The following is a 19,549-nucleotide window of genomic DNA, read 5'->3' as shown; positions in this document are numbered from 1 at the left end:
AAATGGTGACATGATTTAAAATTATCATCTAGAAGAGAGCCCCCTTCCTCTCCAGGGCTGTTGTCCTGCAGCCTGCTTGGGGTAGTGGAGCTGGAGAGCAGCTCCTTCTCTCCCACCAAAGACATACACAAGGAGTTTTGGGACTTTCCTCTGCCCCAGCTCCTGGCACCACACGTGACCAAATTTGCACGCTCTCCAAGCAACCAGAGGCATTGTCCAGATGCTCCAGAGCGTGAGCTGTCTCATCTTCAAATACTTCTCAAATCTCAAGCAGACTTAATTTATACTGGTTTTGCTCCAGAAAAGAAAAGCAATCCAGACTTGGGGATCCCAGAATTTCAGTTCACTGGTATAACTGATCTTTCTCTTTCCATCCTGACAATTGAAAATGCTTTGACTTACACAACTCTATGTAATTTTTTTTTTTTGTATGATAAGTTAAGGGACAGAAGACTAGGCTCTCTACCTATATCTGTAGTGTATTACTTACTGTGATGCTGGACAATGCCTTGATCAGGGGTGTGAGGATATAATTTTACCTCTTTTTTTTTTTTTGCTCATTTGTTGATGAGCAGGTAGAAAATATTTTAAACTCTTTCTGTAGGTTGAATATTGGCAGTCACACAGTACATAAAAATAATAATAGTCAATTTTATTTGTGGAGATAAAGTTGAAGGGACTTGGAAATTTAAAGGGTTATATGGTTTCAGCCATATTTTAAGAGAGTTACTTATCAATGTTGTAAAACGGTATGCTAGATCTTTTTTTTTTCTTCTTATTTTATTTTTTCCCCAATAGACTACTTTTGAAGAGGGCATTGAGTGCTTAGATTAGAAAGACAGATAGTTTTTGGCTAGTGGCATCAGGCAAGTTGTCACAGCACTTTCTTTCGTAGGAGTCTTTGGGATCTAGCCTGGGCTGTGTTCTGGAGTCTCAGCTACAAGGATTTTATAAGAAACAAAAGATAAAATGTAAACAGAGCAATGTATAAACAAATACCCAAGAGACTAAAATCTTCTTTCAAACTAAAGCATTTGCAGCCGAAGAGCGTTGTACCAATTAGCAGGCTCTTAATTAAATTGCTTGTTTGATTTGCATCCAAATTATAATTTGGATGTTATGTAGGCTTTGATACCTTTACATTAACTGTTCCTTTTGAGGGGGGGGCAAGGGGGGGAAAATCTATTTTTCACTGTGTGTTTCAGAGGCCTGTGGCGTCACAAGGTGGAAAGGTCAATCATTTTTGTATCCATTTAGAGTCCATTATTGGTAGGCCACTACAACCTATCAAGCAACTCTCTTATATTTTCCAGTCAGTGATTCAGGAATCTATAGCTCTGTGCAGATAAATGGGATTTCATGGGCTTCTAAACTTCTTGCTTTATTGAAAAGCAGAATATTAACTGCTCCACTGACCAGCTGTCCATTAAAAACACAGGATATTTTTAGAAAATTGTTTGCCAATCAAATCTGACCAACATCTGTAGAGAGCCTTTTCAGTTTGTTTGTTTTATAAGCAAATGCCACAGCTGCTTTCCCACCTCCATTGAAATATTCCCATTTACCTTCTCTCCATGTCTCTGTCCGTGTCTCGGGGCATTTTGAGGTATTGTAAGGAGCGCAGCGTGTTAGCTGGAATTGTAAAACCGAGCTTTAACAAGTCCATTTGGTGCTAGTCCTTGCTGGTCTATGGGGCCCCCTGCTTTATTTGCTGTTCAGTGAAATTAGTGCTTTGCATTTTTTGCTATTCCCAGGGCTTAAATGGGTTCTGTTAGCCCTCAAGACTGCAGGCCAGGCTCTAGGTGATTAGGGAGCTCGACACCTGGCTAATAACCAGCTGGGAGAGGCAGCCTGGCAAGGCGTGCAAGGGCAGATGCAGAGAGCTCGCTGCTCGGGACTTGCGAGCAGGCAGCTCGCTCTGTCCCTTGGTGGCCAGCGAGCGCTTTAACCCGTTGCTGCTAGCAAAGGGAGAGTCCTAGTACTTGTGCCCTCCATACCCCCCGCTGTTGCTGGGGAAATCCCGACTTCTGGCCCCCTAGACTTGAATGTTAGTGGTAGGAATGTCTCCAGACTTAATACAGTTCTTCCAGCCCCACACTCATTCCCAGGCGAGACGCTGTAAATCAGATCAACAAATGCACCCATTTCTTTAAAATTAACCAGATTTGCTTCATTCTTCAGGGAAACAGATTCTTCAAGTCTGATATCAGGTGCTGGCAAGCTGAGTTTTCAGGGAGGCTAGCAGTTGCCCATTGCCTCTCAGGGTGATGCCCCTTGGCTTGGCTGGATGTTTCCCCTGGGACTGTTGCTTTTCGATCAAATATGCCAAGTGATCTGATCCTCTCTGTGTATTTCAAAGCCATAGAAATCAAAGAGAGACCATACTTTCCACATGCAGAATTCTTATGATTAAATGGTTTCACCTCTGTCTTTTGTTTTGCCATTTCATTTTAATGAATATTTTATAGAGATTATTTTTTTATAAGGCAAAAATGTAAGGCCTGCTCCAGCTTTTATGTCACTGCAATGCCAACATTGTCACCTTATTTTATCCCATCGGATCAGAATCCATTTTCGCAGACTCTCAGTTTAAAATAATTCTTGGTTTTGTGGGTATATTGGAATAAGGTGCTGAAGAAAGCGGCATCAGCTAAAATTTTGCTCCCTCCCATGCTTCACCCTTGTTGACCTCTCTCCTGTTCACTTCAGGGCATTGATTTCTGTCCTGGACAGAATGTCTCTGGAGTGACAACACATACACAGGAGGAGCACACTACCCTGCCACTGCTCTTCCACCTGGGGAGGGACCCTGGAGAGAAGTACCCATTAAGGTAAGCCAGTTAACGACGATGTGAAAACTCAGCACTGTCAGTGTGTGCTTTATATAATTCATTTGCCTTGGTAGCTGCTTCTTGCAATCTGCTTGAAAACTGTCCCAGAAAGCCATTACTGGTGAGAGTAGTAAAGAGAAAGGAACAAACCTTGGTTTTCAAATGGTCAAGCTAGATGGATGTGCACATGTCCATGGCTCGACTTGTCAGTCTGGTGGTTCTTGTTCTGTGTCCTACAATCCCTGACGGAGGAGGCAAAATGCACACTTTTGGACAGGACAGGACTGAGTGCCGGGCAGTTGTGGAATAAAGCAGTGGTGCTGGTGAGCGTGTGCATTGGAGCTGTGATTCTCTGTGTGTTTTGGGGCTAGGGAAGAAATGTCTAGTGATCTCTGCATACTCTGCGGTGTTTTTCCTCTGTGCATTGGAATCTGTGGAAGGCAAACGTGGTAACCTTCCTATCTCCTAGCCCCTGCTAAAGGAGCTTTTTCAGAGCAAGAGGACTTTCTGCTCAATCCTGTTCCCTCCCTGGACTCTCCTGGCTGTCTGAATCCATTTTCCTATAAGCCTACTATTGTAATATTTATCTCCGGCACACACCATGCCCTGAGAGATTTCTGTAAGGATTTATGTAGTCATCAGCCAGCACAGCCTACATATAAACCTGCCACCTCCAAAAAAGCTCCCAGGGTGTCCCCACCTCCCTCCCTCCTTCTTTCTACTGACTGAGTTTTACCCTGCGGCAAAACTAGCTGCAAACAGGGGCATGCAGCCTCATCCCTTGCCAGTGGCTCCGACTCGGAGAATGTGGAAATAAATAAAGAGAAAACTAGTGCTACTGTGACCGCCTGCACAGAAATGGTTTTGTGCAGCAGCTTTAACAGAGAGATGTTTTCTGAGCTGACAGGACCGCAATTACTCAACTGTTTTAAATAATTGAGTGGATACACTCGCTCCATTACTTTCAAAGGAACTGAGCCTGTGCTGTCCACTAAGTGTTTTCACTGGAGAGAGAAGGGGAGGAAAAATATTTTCACTTCTTTCTCACTTAACAGACGAGCACCCTAGAGGTGCATTACGCAGTGTATAAAGCTCTTCAGAAGTCCCGCACATTAGCTGTTGCTTTCTATTGCATTTCAGCACTAATGAATAAAGCAAATCTGCAGCTCTTGTATTTTAAATTCAGCTCAGTGAAACTACACTACTGGGTTGGGATTCCAGATGAGACTATGCCCTGTTTGGTTTAACAACTATTTTATTTTAGGAAGATGAGTGGATAGAAATGACCTCTCTTTCCAAAAATCAAACAAATGGGTAGTATTAAGTGAACTGTAGTGTGCCTATTGTTTGTGTTTCCTCTGAATTTGAGGGAGAGGAGCTCTTCCCTAAGAGGTGTTTGCAGGACACCTGCTTCCCTGTTATTTAGATGTTCCTTACCACCACCATGGATTGAGCATTGAAATAAATTGCTACATCTGCAATCATTTCTCATACAGTTCCATTGATTTTTGGACGCTCACAAGCTGTTGCTTTGCTTGAATTTTATGGCAAGATTATGACATGATTATGGAAGGCTGTGATGTTGTTTAATATGCAGACCCTAATAGAAAGCCTCTTTTTAGTAAATGAATCTTCCTTTTTGCAGCACGTTCTGTTGCTATTGTCTCCTCTCTGGTCACAATGGAAAACTCATGGGAAGTGGGTCTCCTATATCGAATGTGGTAATTAAATTATCCTCATTTGTGGAGCTGTTACTGTTGTGTATTTTTATTTAGCTTAATTATCCCCCTTGGCAGACAGCCTGTTGGGAGTCCCGACACTAATGTTTCTCAGAAGGGAATCCAGCATTCTCCTCCAAGCGTGCATCTGTCTGTCTGTACATGCTGGGTGTGCTTGTATCGCTTGTGCTCCAGCCTGAGGTTTGTGTGTGTTCGCAGTCCATGTTGGCCACGCTCCTCTGTTCATCCTCCTGCAGCCCTGGAGGAACAGGGTGTATCATACAGCTCTTTCACCAGCTTGGCTCTTCTGGTGCGTCGTTATGTTGCCAAAGCATTTAGAAAAATTTGCGTTGCACCCCTGTTTTATTGGTACCTTTCCCTCTTTTATGTAATTTATTTTTACCACTTCACTTTGTTAAATCTGTACTGGATTTTATTAGTTTTGCTGCTGCTGTGAAGGAGGCTGTGAAGGAGCAGCATGGCACACCGATGCCCTGTTCTCTTGGCCTGGTTTTGTTCATTTTTTATTTCTTTTATTCCTTATTTTACTGCAGCCTTTTCTTCTCCCTAAAATTATTTTCATTACCTGTCGTATCTCTTGATTTGCATTAGTTTGGAGCAGGGTGACATGCAAAACCACCAGTAAGAGGTTTCATTGCTGTGCATGAATGCCAGGCATCACGTGCACTGCAGAGAGATTTATTGCTTATGTATCTGGGCTCCCTCTAGGATCCTAGAGGATCTCAGAGCCAGGCCATCCTAGAAATTGGTCAGCTCAGTCACCTGCAGCAACACTTGACTTGCAGGGTGCTTATGTTTAGGCAGTCTCATCTGAAATGTCTTTGGGTCATGACATCGTGCACACAAGGTACTGCATGACACTAAGAGACTTTTTCAGGCTATGATTTCAGTTCATCTCAGAACATGGGCATTAGCCTTTTCAGTCTTCGTTGGAGAGCTGGCTGCTGAAGGGATCACTGAGGGGCAAGTTCTTCAAGATCTAGCAACAGCATGTAAAGTTCTCAGTTGCCTGGGTTTTGTGGTGAAGCAGGACAAGTCCTTCCTCTTCCTGACACAGTTCTCTGGATTTCCTGGAGCCTGCCTGGAAACAATATCAGCAAAAGCTTATCTCCCACAGGAGCACTTCACATGCAGTGGAAAAACTGGTCGGGCAATTACAGTCATCATGTTGAGGACAGGTCTGGCAGTTCTGAGCCATATGGCACCCTGCACGTAAGGCTGTGCATGCATCCCTCCACATGTCTGACTCTAGGAACAGACCCTCCCAACAGGGTTGTGACTGTTCCTTCCTGCTGTTGCCCCTCTGTTTTTGCCCAGACTGCCTCCTGCACTCCAGCGTCTGCCAAGAGACACAGTTGTGTTTGCCTCCTTCATCTTGAAAGATAATTACTGATGTTTCTCAGTCTGGACTGGAACTTCACCCCGGCAATCCAAGAGCTTCACAGACTTTGCATTTTGTTAGCTGGGATTCATAGCGGTGCCAAATGCATGTTATGAGTTCTCACACTGCCTGAGCTTGCCCAGGTGATGGCATATTTACATCATCACATCGATGGGCTGGATGGAGCAAGATCCTTGTCGTGTAGTTGACCTTCAGGACTGACATGCTCAGCGCTAACATCACATACATTCACTGCCAACCTCTTATTCCCCTCTCTCCTGGAAATAGGAGGACTCTCCTGAGAACTGCAGGACTCCGGGGTCCTAGCATTGAGCGAAGCTTGGCACCATAGGACAAGCTCAATATTTATATGGCTGCAGGATGAGGTAGGGCATGAACACGCCTGCAGGTACTGATGAGGCAAAATTGGCATCTGGAGAGGCTTGTAATAGGAACACCTGCAATACCAGGGTATATATGGGCAGTATATTTCAAAGAAGTGTAGTTACTAGTAAATAATCTTTCTTTTGGTTGCCAAAAATGGTAATGTAGCTGCACTTATATAAGTAAGAGTTACCTTGTTATCTGGTCCTTCTGTAGCGAGAAGTGAACCGTTTGTGTCTTTTGTCATCCAAGAGATTGATTAGATCTGTGTAGGCTGTGGGATAGAGGATACCTCCTTTTTATAGCTCCAACTTTAAAATATAAATAAGATTGTGTGTTAGCACACAAAGCAGAAGCATTTCTCTAAGTCTAAGCAGTATTTTGTTTCCTCCCTAGATGCAATTACTAGGGTTTTTTGCTTCATATAAAAACACTCAAACTATGGGGTGCCTTTGTCACCAAATTTATCAGAATGCAGAACTACAAGATCAGATAAGTCTTTTTCTGTACGAAATTCTGTTATGTTTGGAGTATTGTGTGTCCGCTAAGTACCACATAGGGAACTTGTTTCTCCATTCAAACCGTATGTGACAAATGCAGTAAAATTATCTGTCGGTAACATCTTCACAACCAGTTGTCAGTTTTATTACCCAAGTCACAGATTACTGTTTATACATGCCTTTACTAAAATACTTCATTGCCAGTCAGGAAGAACACAAGTAATAATATATAGCAAAAGCTGGCACAGCTTAAAATACAGTTAACAAAATACCCAATGCAGACTGAAGTAGAGAGAGTGTTTTGAGTCAGACGCCGAAGTTGCAAAAAGAATTTATAACAGAAGTCTCTGAAATTCTGTCAGTTTGAGCCAGAGGTGCAAAGCCTTAATAACAAGTAAGTACAGCTTGCTCATGCGTTGTTGATTCTCCAGGTTAGTAGCGATTCTGCTTTGAGCAATTAGCCTCTGTTCAAAACTGAGTTTACTAAAATTTGAACGTCAAAATACCTGTGTTTTACTTAGGGCAATAGCTTTTACTATTATGGAAAAATGGAAGCGATAAGGCTTGGTTGATGAACATAATGATTTTAGAACACATTAATTAACAAGAGAGCTCACAAGTGCCTATTTCGAGCAGATGGAAAATCCAGGAAATCATCAGAGAGGTAATTGCACTGGTTATGGAGCCAGAAAAGAAGAGAAGAAGCTCCTGAAGGGAAGCTAAAGGGGAAAGGATTTGATAGAAAAGTTGCCAGTCTCACCTCACTGATCAGGGCAGAAACCTATCTGTGGGGAAAAGAGAGAAGGTGCAAAATGGGGGAAAAAATGTGTATAACAAAGAGCCAGAATCTTGCCCAGGGGAGATGTTGACTCCTTGTCTTCTTGAAAAAGAGGAAATGGCACTAGCTGCATTGCAGGGACAAATTAGCTGCTGCCACAGGAGAAATGGCATTGAGGAAAACTAAAGCTATGGAAACTGTGGAGAGTTGTGGATAAAGAGCCTCAGCGATGCCAGGAAAAAACATCCAGCATCAACCATGCAGGGGCTGGACACAGAAAGGTTGTCAGAAGTATGCAAGCCAGGCGTGACAACCGGTACGCAGCCATCTCTGGAGGGAAGAGGGCTGAAGAAAAATACATCTGGCGGGGGGAGAGAAACCAGCCTAAGATCGGAGGCAAACTCATCTCGATCAATAGCTGCTCTTTGCCTAGCCCGGGATCAGCGCTCTGCATTTGTGGCATGCCGTCTGATCAACCTGTAACTTCTGCTTAATCGTGGCAGACCAACAGCCTGCAGGTATTTTGATGAGTAACTGTCTAGACTGGAATGATGCTGTATAAAAAGGAATATTGAAGTAAAAAGCCATATGAACCAGTTTCAAAAATGCAAAATGCTGTTTGAAATGGACATCTTCAGAGACAGGTCCAGGCAGCGCTACAGCCTCAGAGAGTAGCCTGAAGAGCACATTGCTTAAATTATGATTCAGAAATACCACTGAAGCAACTAGCAGGAGGATCAGATGGATAGTCGTTATTTTCTGTTGCCTGTTCACGCAGAGACTAAGGCTTTACGTAGTCGCTCTGCCTTTATCCCCTCTGCAATTTGAATGCTGTGGTCACTTGCAACCTGGTGGAAAAGCAGGATTTTTGAAGCCGAGGAGTTAAAACTTCCATGAAAAGAGGTGATCAGGTAGAGGATCACCAGGATCACATCTCCTTGCTGCAAGGAAAGCTATGGACACCATTGGGGAATCCACACAGGTGAGAGGCATCATCAATACTCCAAGTATTCGTGTGGCTAACTGGCCACATGCCCCACATGCCTCTGGGGGGTATTTGCATCTGGGGCCCGCAGATGGGCATTAGGGTATGGGCCACCCTTCAGTCTTCTCTTCGATTCCTTGTTTGTTTTCCTTTGGCCCTGTGAGTCTCTCCAGTAATTGCAAGTTGCCATGTTTCAGCAGCAGAGCCCAAAACCTGTTGTCTGCCTCATGTATTGTGCAGACTTTAAATTGCAAATAAACCTGATAATAGAAGAGAGGAACTGAGGAAGACTAAATAATAAGACAAGATCAAGACTTGGATACTACAGTGCTGAGGAGTCTCACAGCACTGATAACAGATAAAATCAAATTACCTGAATCTGGGTGTATCTTACAATTAAAAATAATGTTTTTAATTAAAATAATTCCAGTGGGGAAGGAAGTAAAATATACAAAATATTAGCCAAGTTTTATGCTCTTCCCATAACTTCACGTGCATCTGGTAAAACATGCTATAAATCTGAAAGCTGCTATTAAGAGCCCACTGTCAGGTTTCTATGAAGCGCACTATATAATACCCATTTTGTTACATTCTTTTCAATAATAACATGGTCCTGCTGCTCCCAGGATAGACATACTGTGCTGTGCCCATATATGAATCATCAGAAAGAGATATAAAACATCAAGATCTAGATTTTTAAAAATGCTGAAACTACTCTTTAATTTGCTCTGGTTCTGATCTATTTGGGGGTGTATTTATGATGGTAGAGAATCGCCCTCTCCCTCTCCTTACAGCTCAGGATGCTAGCAGACCTGAAGGTGAAAGATTCTGACGACTGCAAGATTAAACCGGAGCTCTAACACCGAAAGCATCATGAGACAAACCCTCCTTCTTCCAAACCTGAATTTCAGTGTAGGGCATGGTGGGGTTAATAGCAGAGCAGGTTACACTGGAGTTGTTTGGTGAGGGAGGAGATGGGAACAGATTGCCAAGGCACAATTACACTAAATGAAGGAAGCACAGGCCACACCTGTGCCTGGGACCTAGCGCTCGCAATCCAGCCCTGATTGGCTCTCCAGAGACTTCCTGGAGGTAAAGTGTCAATTAGTGTAATGACCCTGGACTTTGTCCACTCCGTTCCCTCATTCTAAGCGTGGAATAATTTCATGTACGCTGGGGGATCTCTTTTAGCAAACTCCTCACAACACCACCTGCTCACCCTCTCATTCTTCTAGTGCTATTCCCAGCTCTCCTTCTGCAGGATTGTTGAATTAGAATACAAAATGCAGCATGCCCAGGAGGCAGCAAGGTCTGGATCTTCATGCAGACAATAATGCCCAAACACCTGTATAGATAATATCATTTTTTTTGGAACAGAGAATGTAGCAAACCCTGCCCTCACAGCCCAGTCCTGCGTACGCATTCAGGGAAATGATAGGACTCCATGTAAGAGTAAGAGAGGTTCCCAACTCTGTTAGTAACTCAGACTGATTACCATGAAGTAATTATCCCATCTTACATACAGATTAAAGGCACTCTTCTCTTGTAGACTTTGTCTCAAAATGCACTTCTTGCTTAGGGCTGGAGACAGTTTTAACCCCCCATATGCAGTCAGTAAATTACAAATTGCTGCATGGATATTGGATCTTGGTGCGCTTTCTGGAGCTAAAGAGGTCTGTCTGAGCAAAACCTTAGCTCATCGGAGTGAGGAGTGGGGATCTCCATGGGGCCAAGACAGGAAAACCAACCCCTACCGCCAGCACCACTTTGTCTCAGTGGATGACTCCACGTGAATGCCAGCCCCGGGGACTGGTGCCATCCTGCAGGCATTGCAGTCTCCCGCTGTGCATGGAGACTTGATACACATCTGGATGAGGAAGGTAGTTCGTGTGTCCAACTGAGGCATCTGAAGATGATCTGTGATGGTCTTCCAGTATTGAATGACACCTTACAGCACTTGGGGTACATCACTGTAATGTACTTCAACACAAGGAGGACGGCTGCAATCGGATGTGTTTTAAGCTAGTGTCAACAGGTTTAGCCAGCTTAAGAGCATGTTAAGCCCTACTGAGACAAGGTTTATAGGTTAGTGGTATGACTTGAAGCATAATCTATACGTGTTCTTTAGCTTTAGCCAGCTTTGTACTTATGTGAGAAGTGCGAGTCTTTTATAAATGTGCCAAACCATTTCTGTCGTGCTTTGGGGAAGTCATTCAGCCTATGCTAAATGCTGAAATAATCTAAAAGTATAGAAGCTGAAGAGGAAAGCAGTTCAAAAACACCAGGAGCTGAGGTTAGGCCAAGATTCCCTGTCACTCCTGAGCTAGCTGAAAAAAGTCAGGAGTGTCCTGAACATGGGAATTAAAGCAAGAAGATGATTTAAATGACTCGAGCCTACTTTGTTATACTGCGGCATTCACGTGTCTTAGCTTGCTAATGAGCAACAATGCCGTGGATAAATGCAGTAGTTAAGATTATAGCAAAAAGATTTTTTTTCATTGCAACAGGACTGGCATATTTGGAGCAAAAAGCAGCAGTCATGACAACATACTGTTTATCTTTCATCCAGACCACAGCTGTGTTTTCCACTGGTCTGTCCAGATTATAGCTAATTTGGAATCCTATGTATGAAAAGCCATTTCGATGGATGAAATTGGGCTATCTCTTTAGCACTTAAATATTTGCAAAGATGCTGTGGAGCTTAATTAGTTAGCAGCAACATTTTATCTTATGGGTCCACTTCCGAAAGAAGATCTTAAATGCTGGAGAGATGACACAAGTATGTGACAAAAATAAACACATTAGATAGTTACAAGAGCAGCAGTAGGAGGCATTAAATGATTTGATATCTAGACTATCAGACTAACAATTGATTAAAATATGTATTAATTCATGTTAATCCTTCATACGAGGATCTTAATGAAGTGTGATTAGCTCGGGTTTGGAAGAGCTTTCAAATCCTGGCACAATAGGTGCATTAGAAATCTAAAGCACTGAAATACACGTGTCTCCCTAAACTGTGTTTCACCTCCGTTTCCATCACTAGAGTATGTAGGCTTTAAAATGTTTCTGCCTCCCCCTTTTCATCCAGTCTCCAGCTCAGATATCAAACATGCTGTGTGCATCCCTGGTACTCGCCTGCGGTTTTAGGCAGACTCCCTCAGTGTGTTTGTCTCTACAGCGTTTTCTCTCCGTGTGCAGGCTCTCCCGTGTTCGTGGTCCTCTGCCTGTCGACACAGGTTAGCTTTAAACCCTCTCTGCCTCTTTTAAAAATCTGTTTTGATTTTTTTCAAGCATGCTGCTGGGCTGGCAATCCTGTGCACTTGAAATGCGACCAGAAGGCTTCCAGATAAAATCTCGCCAAACTGAAAGGCCATTGTGCCACCAGGATGCAACGCTCAGAGCCAAGTGATTGCTGCCTTGAGTGTGCTCATCAGGGTGTGAGTCAGAGATGGTCTTTGGCAGCTCCCAAACTTCTGCCTGTCTCGCCGTTTTCAGCAGTCTTTGGGGCAATGCAGGAGTAAGCAGCTGGCTGCTGTGAGAGCTAAGGTGGGATGCGTGGGGAGGAGCAAGCAAATTCAGGAGCTTTGCAAGAATAGTCTGAATTTCAGGGTGGTCTGTACAGATCACACAGCCGGTCCCGGTGATAGCCTCTCCACCAGGATACAGCTAGCTGGGTGTGAGAGCAACAGATTAGTTTGCTCGAGCTTGTCATTTCAAATTCCCTTCCGGTTCTCTATCAGCAAAGCTCAGGCCCATCCCCACAATCAGCTTCTCTCTGGATGGTTGCCGAGATGTGATATTTATAGGGTTTACTGGAAACTGTTGGCACATTACTGGGCTTCGAAATGTGATTGTTTTTCAAAGAAGGAAATTAGCTGGAGTGTGAGGCTGGTGGCCAGCTTGGACTGTAAGCAAAGGGAGCCTGAGGTCAGGACCAAGCTGCATTGTTTCTTTTATCTTCAGAAGCAATTTGCCGCTCTCTGTTTTTTAAGTGACTCTTAACGTGATGGACAAAATGAGATCATGGGGTAGCAATCCTCCATTTTAGAAATACTTGAAGTATTAGTGAAGTACACCCTGAACCACTTAAACAAGTACCTACTGGAGTAATCGGGTGGATAAAAATCTGGTAATTTATAACCCTGTATGAGGGCTTGGAGCATGACAGATGGGTCCCAGCTTGGAATAATAAAGCTGTAATGGAAGAATGTAGATGGGGCAGAACCCCAGGGTGGATGTTGCGAAATGGAGGAGGTATTCTTGTCTTGGACAAGTCACTTCTATTCTTCTTCTCCATCTTCCTGTTTGCATAATATTAGTTCATCTTACTTGGTGATTGTGAAGTTTTATTAGCCAACGGTTGTATGTGAAACCCTTAGCTTGAGAATGCTCTTGAAAAACAAAGTATTGTTCCCTACAATAAATGCCTCTGTGTGATGCATGCGTTCAGAAAAGCACTTGAAAGAGTGGAGGAAGAATGCGTAGAGAGCTGGGTGACCTCTTGGGTGACACACTAGAAGGATCGCCTCAGCAAACTTGTTTATGTACTAATGTGTCTGGCAAGGTGTTTGTCCTGTGTCTAGGAAGTCTCCCTTGATAATCATTTAAGGCACAGCTCGAGGACAACACCAGAAGCACCCTTCTTTGTACATGCCACCTTTGCCAACAAGATCCCCCTCGGGAATCAACATGAGCTTGCAGCGTATCTGCCCGACTATGAAGCAACACATCTGGGGCCACTGGGACTAGCAGTTTTGAAAGCTGAAGCCCCATACTGAGTTGATCTGCCAGGAGCCATGTGCTTCTTTGCTGGGGAGGGCAAGCCATCTGCCATCCTTGCTGCCCTAAGCAGAGCATCTCAGACCTGCAGCCTCCAGGCCCAGACAGGCTGGACTTTGTCAGCCCAGATGTTTCATTCCCCTAGGGACCTGTGGGCAGTTAGTGTCAACTGCATGTTTATGTACTCTTCTCCTTTGCTATGGTCCAGGAAAAGTCTTCTGACCTAGCTTACTGATGTGGACACTGTAATGATGCCGTGTATGAAGCCCCACTGATAATGTCTGTGTTTTTTTCACGTTCTAGTTTTGCCAGCGATGAATACCAAAGGGCTATGGAGCGAATATCTGTCGTTGTCCAGCAGCACAAAGTGACCATGGTGCCAGGAGAGCCACAGCTTAACGTGTGCGACAAGGCCATCATGGTACGTGGTTAAAGCATAAATACATTTGAGAATCCTTAGCTTAAAAAACATTTTGTAAAGGCTTAAAAATGTCACCTAATGCTGGGAAGGGATGGAGAAGAGATGCACGCTCGCCCGTTTTGGAGGGCTGTCTGGCTGTTCTACAGAGGAAAGGGCTGTTTGTTACCTGTGGAACGCAGCGGCATAGAAAGGCTCGTACAAAGTGAGTAGGGTTAGGTCTACCAACATGCTGTGATAAACTCTGTGGCTTCCTTTCTTAGAGATATGGCAGTATCTACAGCTGTAGATCCTCCTTCTCCTTTCTAATCCCCTTCTGCAATCTCGAAAGTCCTCTGTGTTTTGAGTGGCGGGACTGGGACAGTGGCTCTTTTTCAGTGATGTGTGAGAGTATCTTTGGTCTTGCTCGGTCTCCTCCAATTCCACCCACACCTGACTTTTCCAAAGTCTTTATGGCTTGAAACATGACAAACATTTTCAATTCTGTTTTCTGTTTCAAATTGCACGTTGGAAAGTTACAATTAGGCTTTCCTGTCAAATGCTGCTTGGTTTGTTGAGAACCTGGGAAAGAAACTGGATGGTTTGTAGGAGGTAAAGTTGTCAGATGACAAGAGTGTGTGTAGTCTAAGGGGATGTGCCTGTAGACTGACACAAAATAGTAACAGGCAAAATCTTTCTGACGCTGAAATAATTGTCTGAAACGAACAGTGAGTACCTGCTGCTTAGGGTCTACCTCCAGCTAGCCAGAAAAGTACAAAATGTGGAGCTGTGTCTCCTTAGTAAGAAGGCAAAGATCTTTTTTAGCTTTGTCACATCTTTTTATTTTTGGATGTTAAGTAGGAAAAAGATTTGAAGGACCATTGTTTCTGTGTTGTTTTCTTTCATTATTCAACTTTTCCCTTAATAAACACTGTTCTGTGCTCCTCTGGGACCTTTTGGGTTCAGGCACTCTCCCCAGTGCCTGGCTGCTGCCAGAGACCTTCACTGGAAAGGCATTTCTTCTGTGCTAATTCCAACTCCAAAACTGGTTCATAAATTGTAGGCATACGCCGCTGTTTTGCAGCTACCCTGGTGCAGTGTGTTTAGGTCCTGTGAAAACATCTGGTATCCCTGTTTGTCAACACCGGGTGTCTTTGGGTTGCATAATGGAAAAAGTGCTGGACTGGAGGTCCCATACTTGGTCCCGTATCCCAGCCCTCCCCTTGGGGCTATTGAGAGTCAGTCTTCTCCTTGAGCATCCCTTGTTCTATCTCAGTTGGGTAGAAGTTTTGCAGACCATGGGCTGCCACTTCTGCTTTCGCTATGGCAATGTCCAGGGCTTGGCCAAGTCCAGTTATGCCCGCCTAGTCTATAAGCAGAGGCAGCTAATGATTGCTCCAATGCTTGGCCAAGCTCAAACCAGATCATTCAGGCTGTCTGAGGCAGGAAGCCCTCCCCGGTGGGCTGGCAGGTATTCTAATCCCAGGAGAAATGTTCAAATCCCAGCAGGAAACTTTTTTACGTGATGAGTTTTCTATTCTATGTAAACTCCTAACAGGCTAATTACACAGTCACAAAGCTAAAATAAACAGGCACCAAATTATTGCCTTTTAGACCAGAGATGAAGATAACTGAATCTTTTTGGAGTGATAGTATTGCTGGGGTTAATGGGGCCCTAAATCTGTCTTTGGAGGATGCTGGGAGATAAATATCACCTACTAATTCTATGCCCAACACTGTCTTCTAGATTCTGTCACCCATTTATTTGATATGGGCATTTAATATCCTTTCTGGGACAGAGGAGAAGACTTTTCTTTACTTATCCATGAGCAAAGCAGATGGATGGTTTTGTAGCTACTGCAGTATTGGGATTGATGTAAGCGCAGCAGCATCAGCCCTCCTGAGCAGGGAAGTATTTGCTGGCCCATCTGTGGTGTATCCCACCAGCAGTGTAGATGAAGCTCCCGGAGTCAGTTCTGCTATGTTTTCCTCCTATGGAAGTGTAGGAGAAATTGCTTCATGCAGTGGAGCCATGCTGGCGTGCCTGCATGTTTGACTTGTAGCACACATGGTGTCCTCAGGGCTCTCAGCACTTACAGATCCAGGAAAGCCGATTTGGACTGTGAGACTGAAACAGATACGATTTGTTTTTTTCAAAAGAATGAATATTTCATTTGTTTCTTTGGATCTCTGTTGCTTTTACAAAGTGGTCAGGCATCTGAAATTTCCAGTGGTGGCTGTGCATTTTAAAATTGAGAAACGAATTTAGAAAAGAGCATTAATTGTTCCTAAACCGTCTGGAGCCCTTCGTACAGTGAGGTGCCTTCCGCCAAAGCTCCCCTCTGTGGTCTGCTCCTTCTGCAGAGATAGCTGGTGTCTCACTGCCATCTGTTGTCAGCTGTATGGAATAGAAACGTGCTCCGGCATTTTTTCTGGGGTTAAGCTTTTCTTGTACTCTATAGGAATTTAATTCCAAGAAAATGTAAATGACTTGAAGGATAAAAATAAATAAAATGAAAGGCAATAGGTCAGAGCTGAACTGACCCTTAATAGGTAATAGCAGGAATCTCCCGTGGATGGATAGACCTTGAGAGAGGGAGAGGCAGAGAATGAACGCAAAAGATTTCTGAAGGCAGAATGGGGATTGTAACCGGCCATTCACATTACCGCAGTCCCAAATTTTAAATGGCAAAACCCCAGTGAAATTGAGAAAGTTCTTTTATCCAAATTCCTTCTGTCATTAATCCCTTTGGAAACTGAGGTTTGCAGTGGGCTTCCTCGCTGACATCATTTCTCCGTTGTATACATACTGGAGAAAGGTAGTTCAAGAAACATGGAAACAAGGGAGGCAAATAGTTTTGGTCTGCATGCACTGGAGTAGTTGTCTCATAAATGCCTCCTACTCCATCTGTTCATGAATTCATCCATCAAAATGCTCATTAAAATACAGGCATTCTTATCTCTCTCACACCCGTGGCCTTCTGTTGCTTTTTATTTGTTTCCTCAAGAAAGTGCATCTTTTTATCTTAGTGCTAAGCATGATAACTCCTTTCTGGATCCCAGGAAAATTGGGGATTTCACCAAAACCTCATGGTCTGGTTGCTCCACACTACTACAGGAAAGAGAGACAGTCACCAGAATTCTAGCAGGCTGCATTTGTACAGGAGAGACCACTGTATCCCAGAAGAGGGAATCATCTGCTGCAGAAGAATTTGTAGTCTTTCCTAAAGCTTTTGTTGAAGCGTTTGGAGTTGGGAAGTTGATGAGCCCAAGAGCATTAGCTGCAAGAGGAGTTTCATTTTTCAATTAGGACATAAGAGCGTCTTTGTGAGAATCAAAAAGGGTAGGTTAGGGTTAGGGCTTAGTAGATACTTGGTATGAATCATCTTTCTGTATATTTTTTGTTTGTTTTTAACAGAATTGGTCTCCTCCAGGCTGTGAGAAGCTAGGGAAGTGCCTGAAACCACCCAAGTCTGATCCTAAGAAGTGCTTTTGGCCTCACTGATGTTCTTCTGCAGGCCTCAAGAGATACACAGAAAAGCTATAACCAACCGGACATACGGTTTACAAAGCATGTCTTCTCATGTTTGCACTCCTGTTTACACAGGAAGGGTGTGATATATGTATGATATCATCATTTGCTCTTCCAAAAGGGCCAGTGTTTATATTGCTAGTGCTCAGGGTTTAGCCTGTACTCTTCTGTTGTTTTAGTTGTTTCCGTAAATGGTAACTTTTCAGTGAAGACTGTTTCAACTGTAAAAGCTCTCTGGACAACCACAACTCTGCCATCACCTCAGAAATGCCATGGATGCACCATTCCTCTTGCTCCTTCCACCCAGCCTGCTCTCCCAAATCATTGCTCATCTGGATGCCCGAACAGCAGCCATGGGGGACTGTTCAGGAAACTTACAGCCGCCAGAAAACCCTGCCCAAGCTGCCCTTGTTTTGTTTGCCTGTAACTTGTTGTTTTAACATTTGATTTCCATTGTGAACTCTGGACACCAGCTTGTTTTTCCTTTCTTCCTAAACTTGCGAGTGTTGGGTGCAGCTGTACAGCCCAGACCGCTGCTGTGCATCGCTGGGTGCAAACAAGTGCTCCTTCCTGTTCCCGACTAAGGGGTTGGCTCCAGGGAGAATGCCCTGCCTTCTTTCCATCTGTAGCTGCAAACATTCCCTAGGTAATGGTATAAAGAAATTTGAAGATAGTGTTCATGTAAGTATTGCCTTATTGATGGTGTGCAGGATGTTCTTGGGGAGCTGGGGGTCAGTTGTTCATTTCAGGGGTTTTCTTCATTTCCAAAAATCTGGGTCCAAATATGGTTTAAGTCACGTTTCTAGTCTCATGATCTGGGCCCAGCCAACTGCAGGCTCAGAAATGCCCGTTTACATCAGATGTTGACTCTTGACCCTGTTTCCAGTGTACGCTCTCTGAGGAATTCTCCTTGTGCAAACTTTCCACAGCCTGGGTGTAGCACTTCTTTAAACAGAGTTCATGGTAAATGCCAATCCTTCGCACAATTTCACATTGCAAATTTCTCATCTGCTTTTAAGCCTGTTTCACACCCTTGGCTGTTGCTAATAAACGTGTCTCGAACAAAACTGAGCAAAGTTACTCTGGGGCTTCAGGGGAGTAGCTAGAAGCAACCCTGAACGTGCTGTTTGCACCGCCGACAGCTCCACTTCCACCACTCCAGTGTTTTATACAGTACACATGCCCTCTCTGCATGGCATTGTGCTGCCTTGGGGAAAATCGAGGTACCTGTAAACAGGCCCTACTTCCTTCCCAAGCAAAACTTGGGGCTGGCTTGAGACAGGTTGAGAGCTCTGCTTCTCTGGTAACTGCTGTGCTACTGCTTGCTACGGGCTTCTCAACTGCTTGTTCTTACCCTCCCTCTAATCCCAAATGCTCTCATTCTCTCTGTTCCCATGGTTTGTGCTACCTGTAATCCCACAGGAATTCCTAGTATCTCATGAAGCTGGATAATCCTATAAGATTGTAATAAGAACAGCACTTGAGTTGGCTCTTACTGTTCCACCTATCAGAAATCACAGCCAGCATTTTGTCGGCTGGCAGAGCCTCTGAAACTCACTGTTTGCGCATATGCAAACGGCATTTGTTTATAGTCCAAATGTCTTAGATGCCTTATGATGTTCCTAATTGTCCTTCCAGTATATCAAGGCATTTCCAGTTCATCTGTAACATTTCTCCTTGTTTTGACATAGTGTGGATAGCTCAAGTCTTGAGAGATTCTGATCAGCTTGTTCTTCAGTGATACTGCATGAGAAGGACTGGTAGGAGGACTCGCAGCCATCATGTGCGTCTGTCAGCACTGGAGACTGGACAAAACCAGTAACTTCCCATTTTCTGGGTGCTGTCCACCTCTGCTTTAGTGCTTCTGTCACCCAGAAGTGTTCAGAGCCCTGCAGTTCACTATTATCAGCAGATAAAGATACCACCAGAGGAGGGAGTCCGTCACTGCAACTTCCTGAAAATCGCTGTCAGCCCTCAAATAGTTATGAACATGTCTGCTGCAAATTGTAACAGCCTGTGTCTTTCTACGTGCTGCTTGTTAAGAGATCACACCGCAGGATTGCAGCTCATCGTCTGAGCACTAGCTCAGACACGTTTCTCAGTTCTTAGCATTTGCAGTATGCACATTGTGAGCATACTGGATACCTGCTACCCCGTGTCCCCTGCCTGCCTGGCTGCCACTTCATTCTTTACTCTTTCACAGCTTGCAGTTTTGAAGATACTGCTTTTCCCCTGTTTGT

General features: G+C 44.1%; 1 protein-coding gene across 1 annotated transcript in view; it reads left to right on the top strand.

The window, feature by feature from the left end:
* GALNS (galactosamine (N-acetyl)-6-sulfatase) overlaps positions 1-17,282 on the top strand; it is a 42,270-nt gene extending 24,988 nt beyond the window's left edge. Inside the window, exons 11-13 of the mRNA XM_009573484.1 lie at positions 2,710-2,831; positions 13,684-13,801; positions 17,196-17,282. Of these exons, the coding sequence (XP_009571779.1) occupies positions 2,710-2,831; positions 13,684-13,801; positions 17,196-17,282 (327 nt within the window). The remainder of the gene's footprint in view (positions 1-2,709; positions 2,832-13,683; positions 13,802-17,195) is intronic.
* Positions 17,283-19,549: the final 2,267 nt, after the last annotated feature.

The sequence above is a fragment of the Fulmarus glacialis genome, unplaced genomic scaffold (genome assembly GCF_000690835.1).
Source record: "Fulmarus glacialis isolate BGI_N327 unplaced genomic scaffold, ASM69083v1 scaffold23802, whole genome shotgun sequence".
NCBI classification, from domain to species: domain Eukaryota; kingdom Metazoa; phylum Chordata; class Aves; order Procellariiformes; family Procellariidae; genus Fulmarus; species Fulmarus glacialis.
The sequence above is the reverse complement of the archived record's forward strand: the minus strand, read 5'-3'. Positions and strand labels throughout refer to the sequence as shown.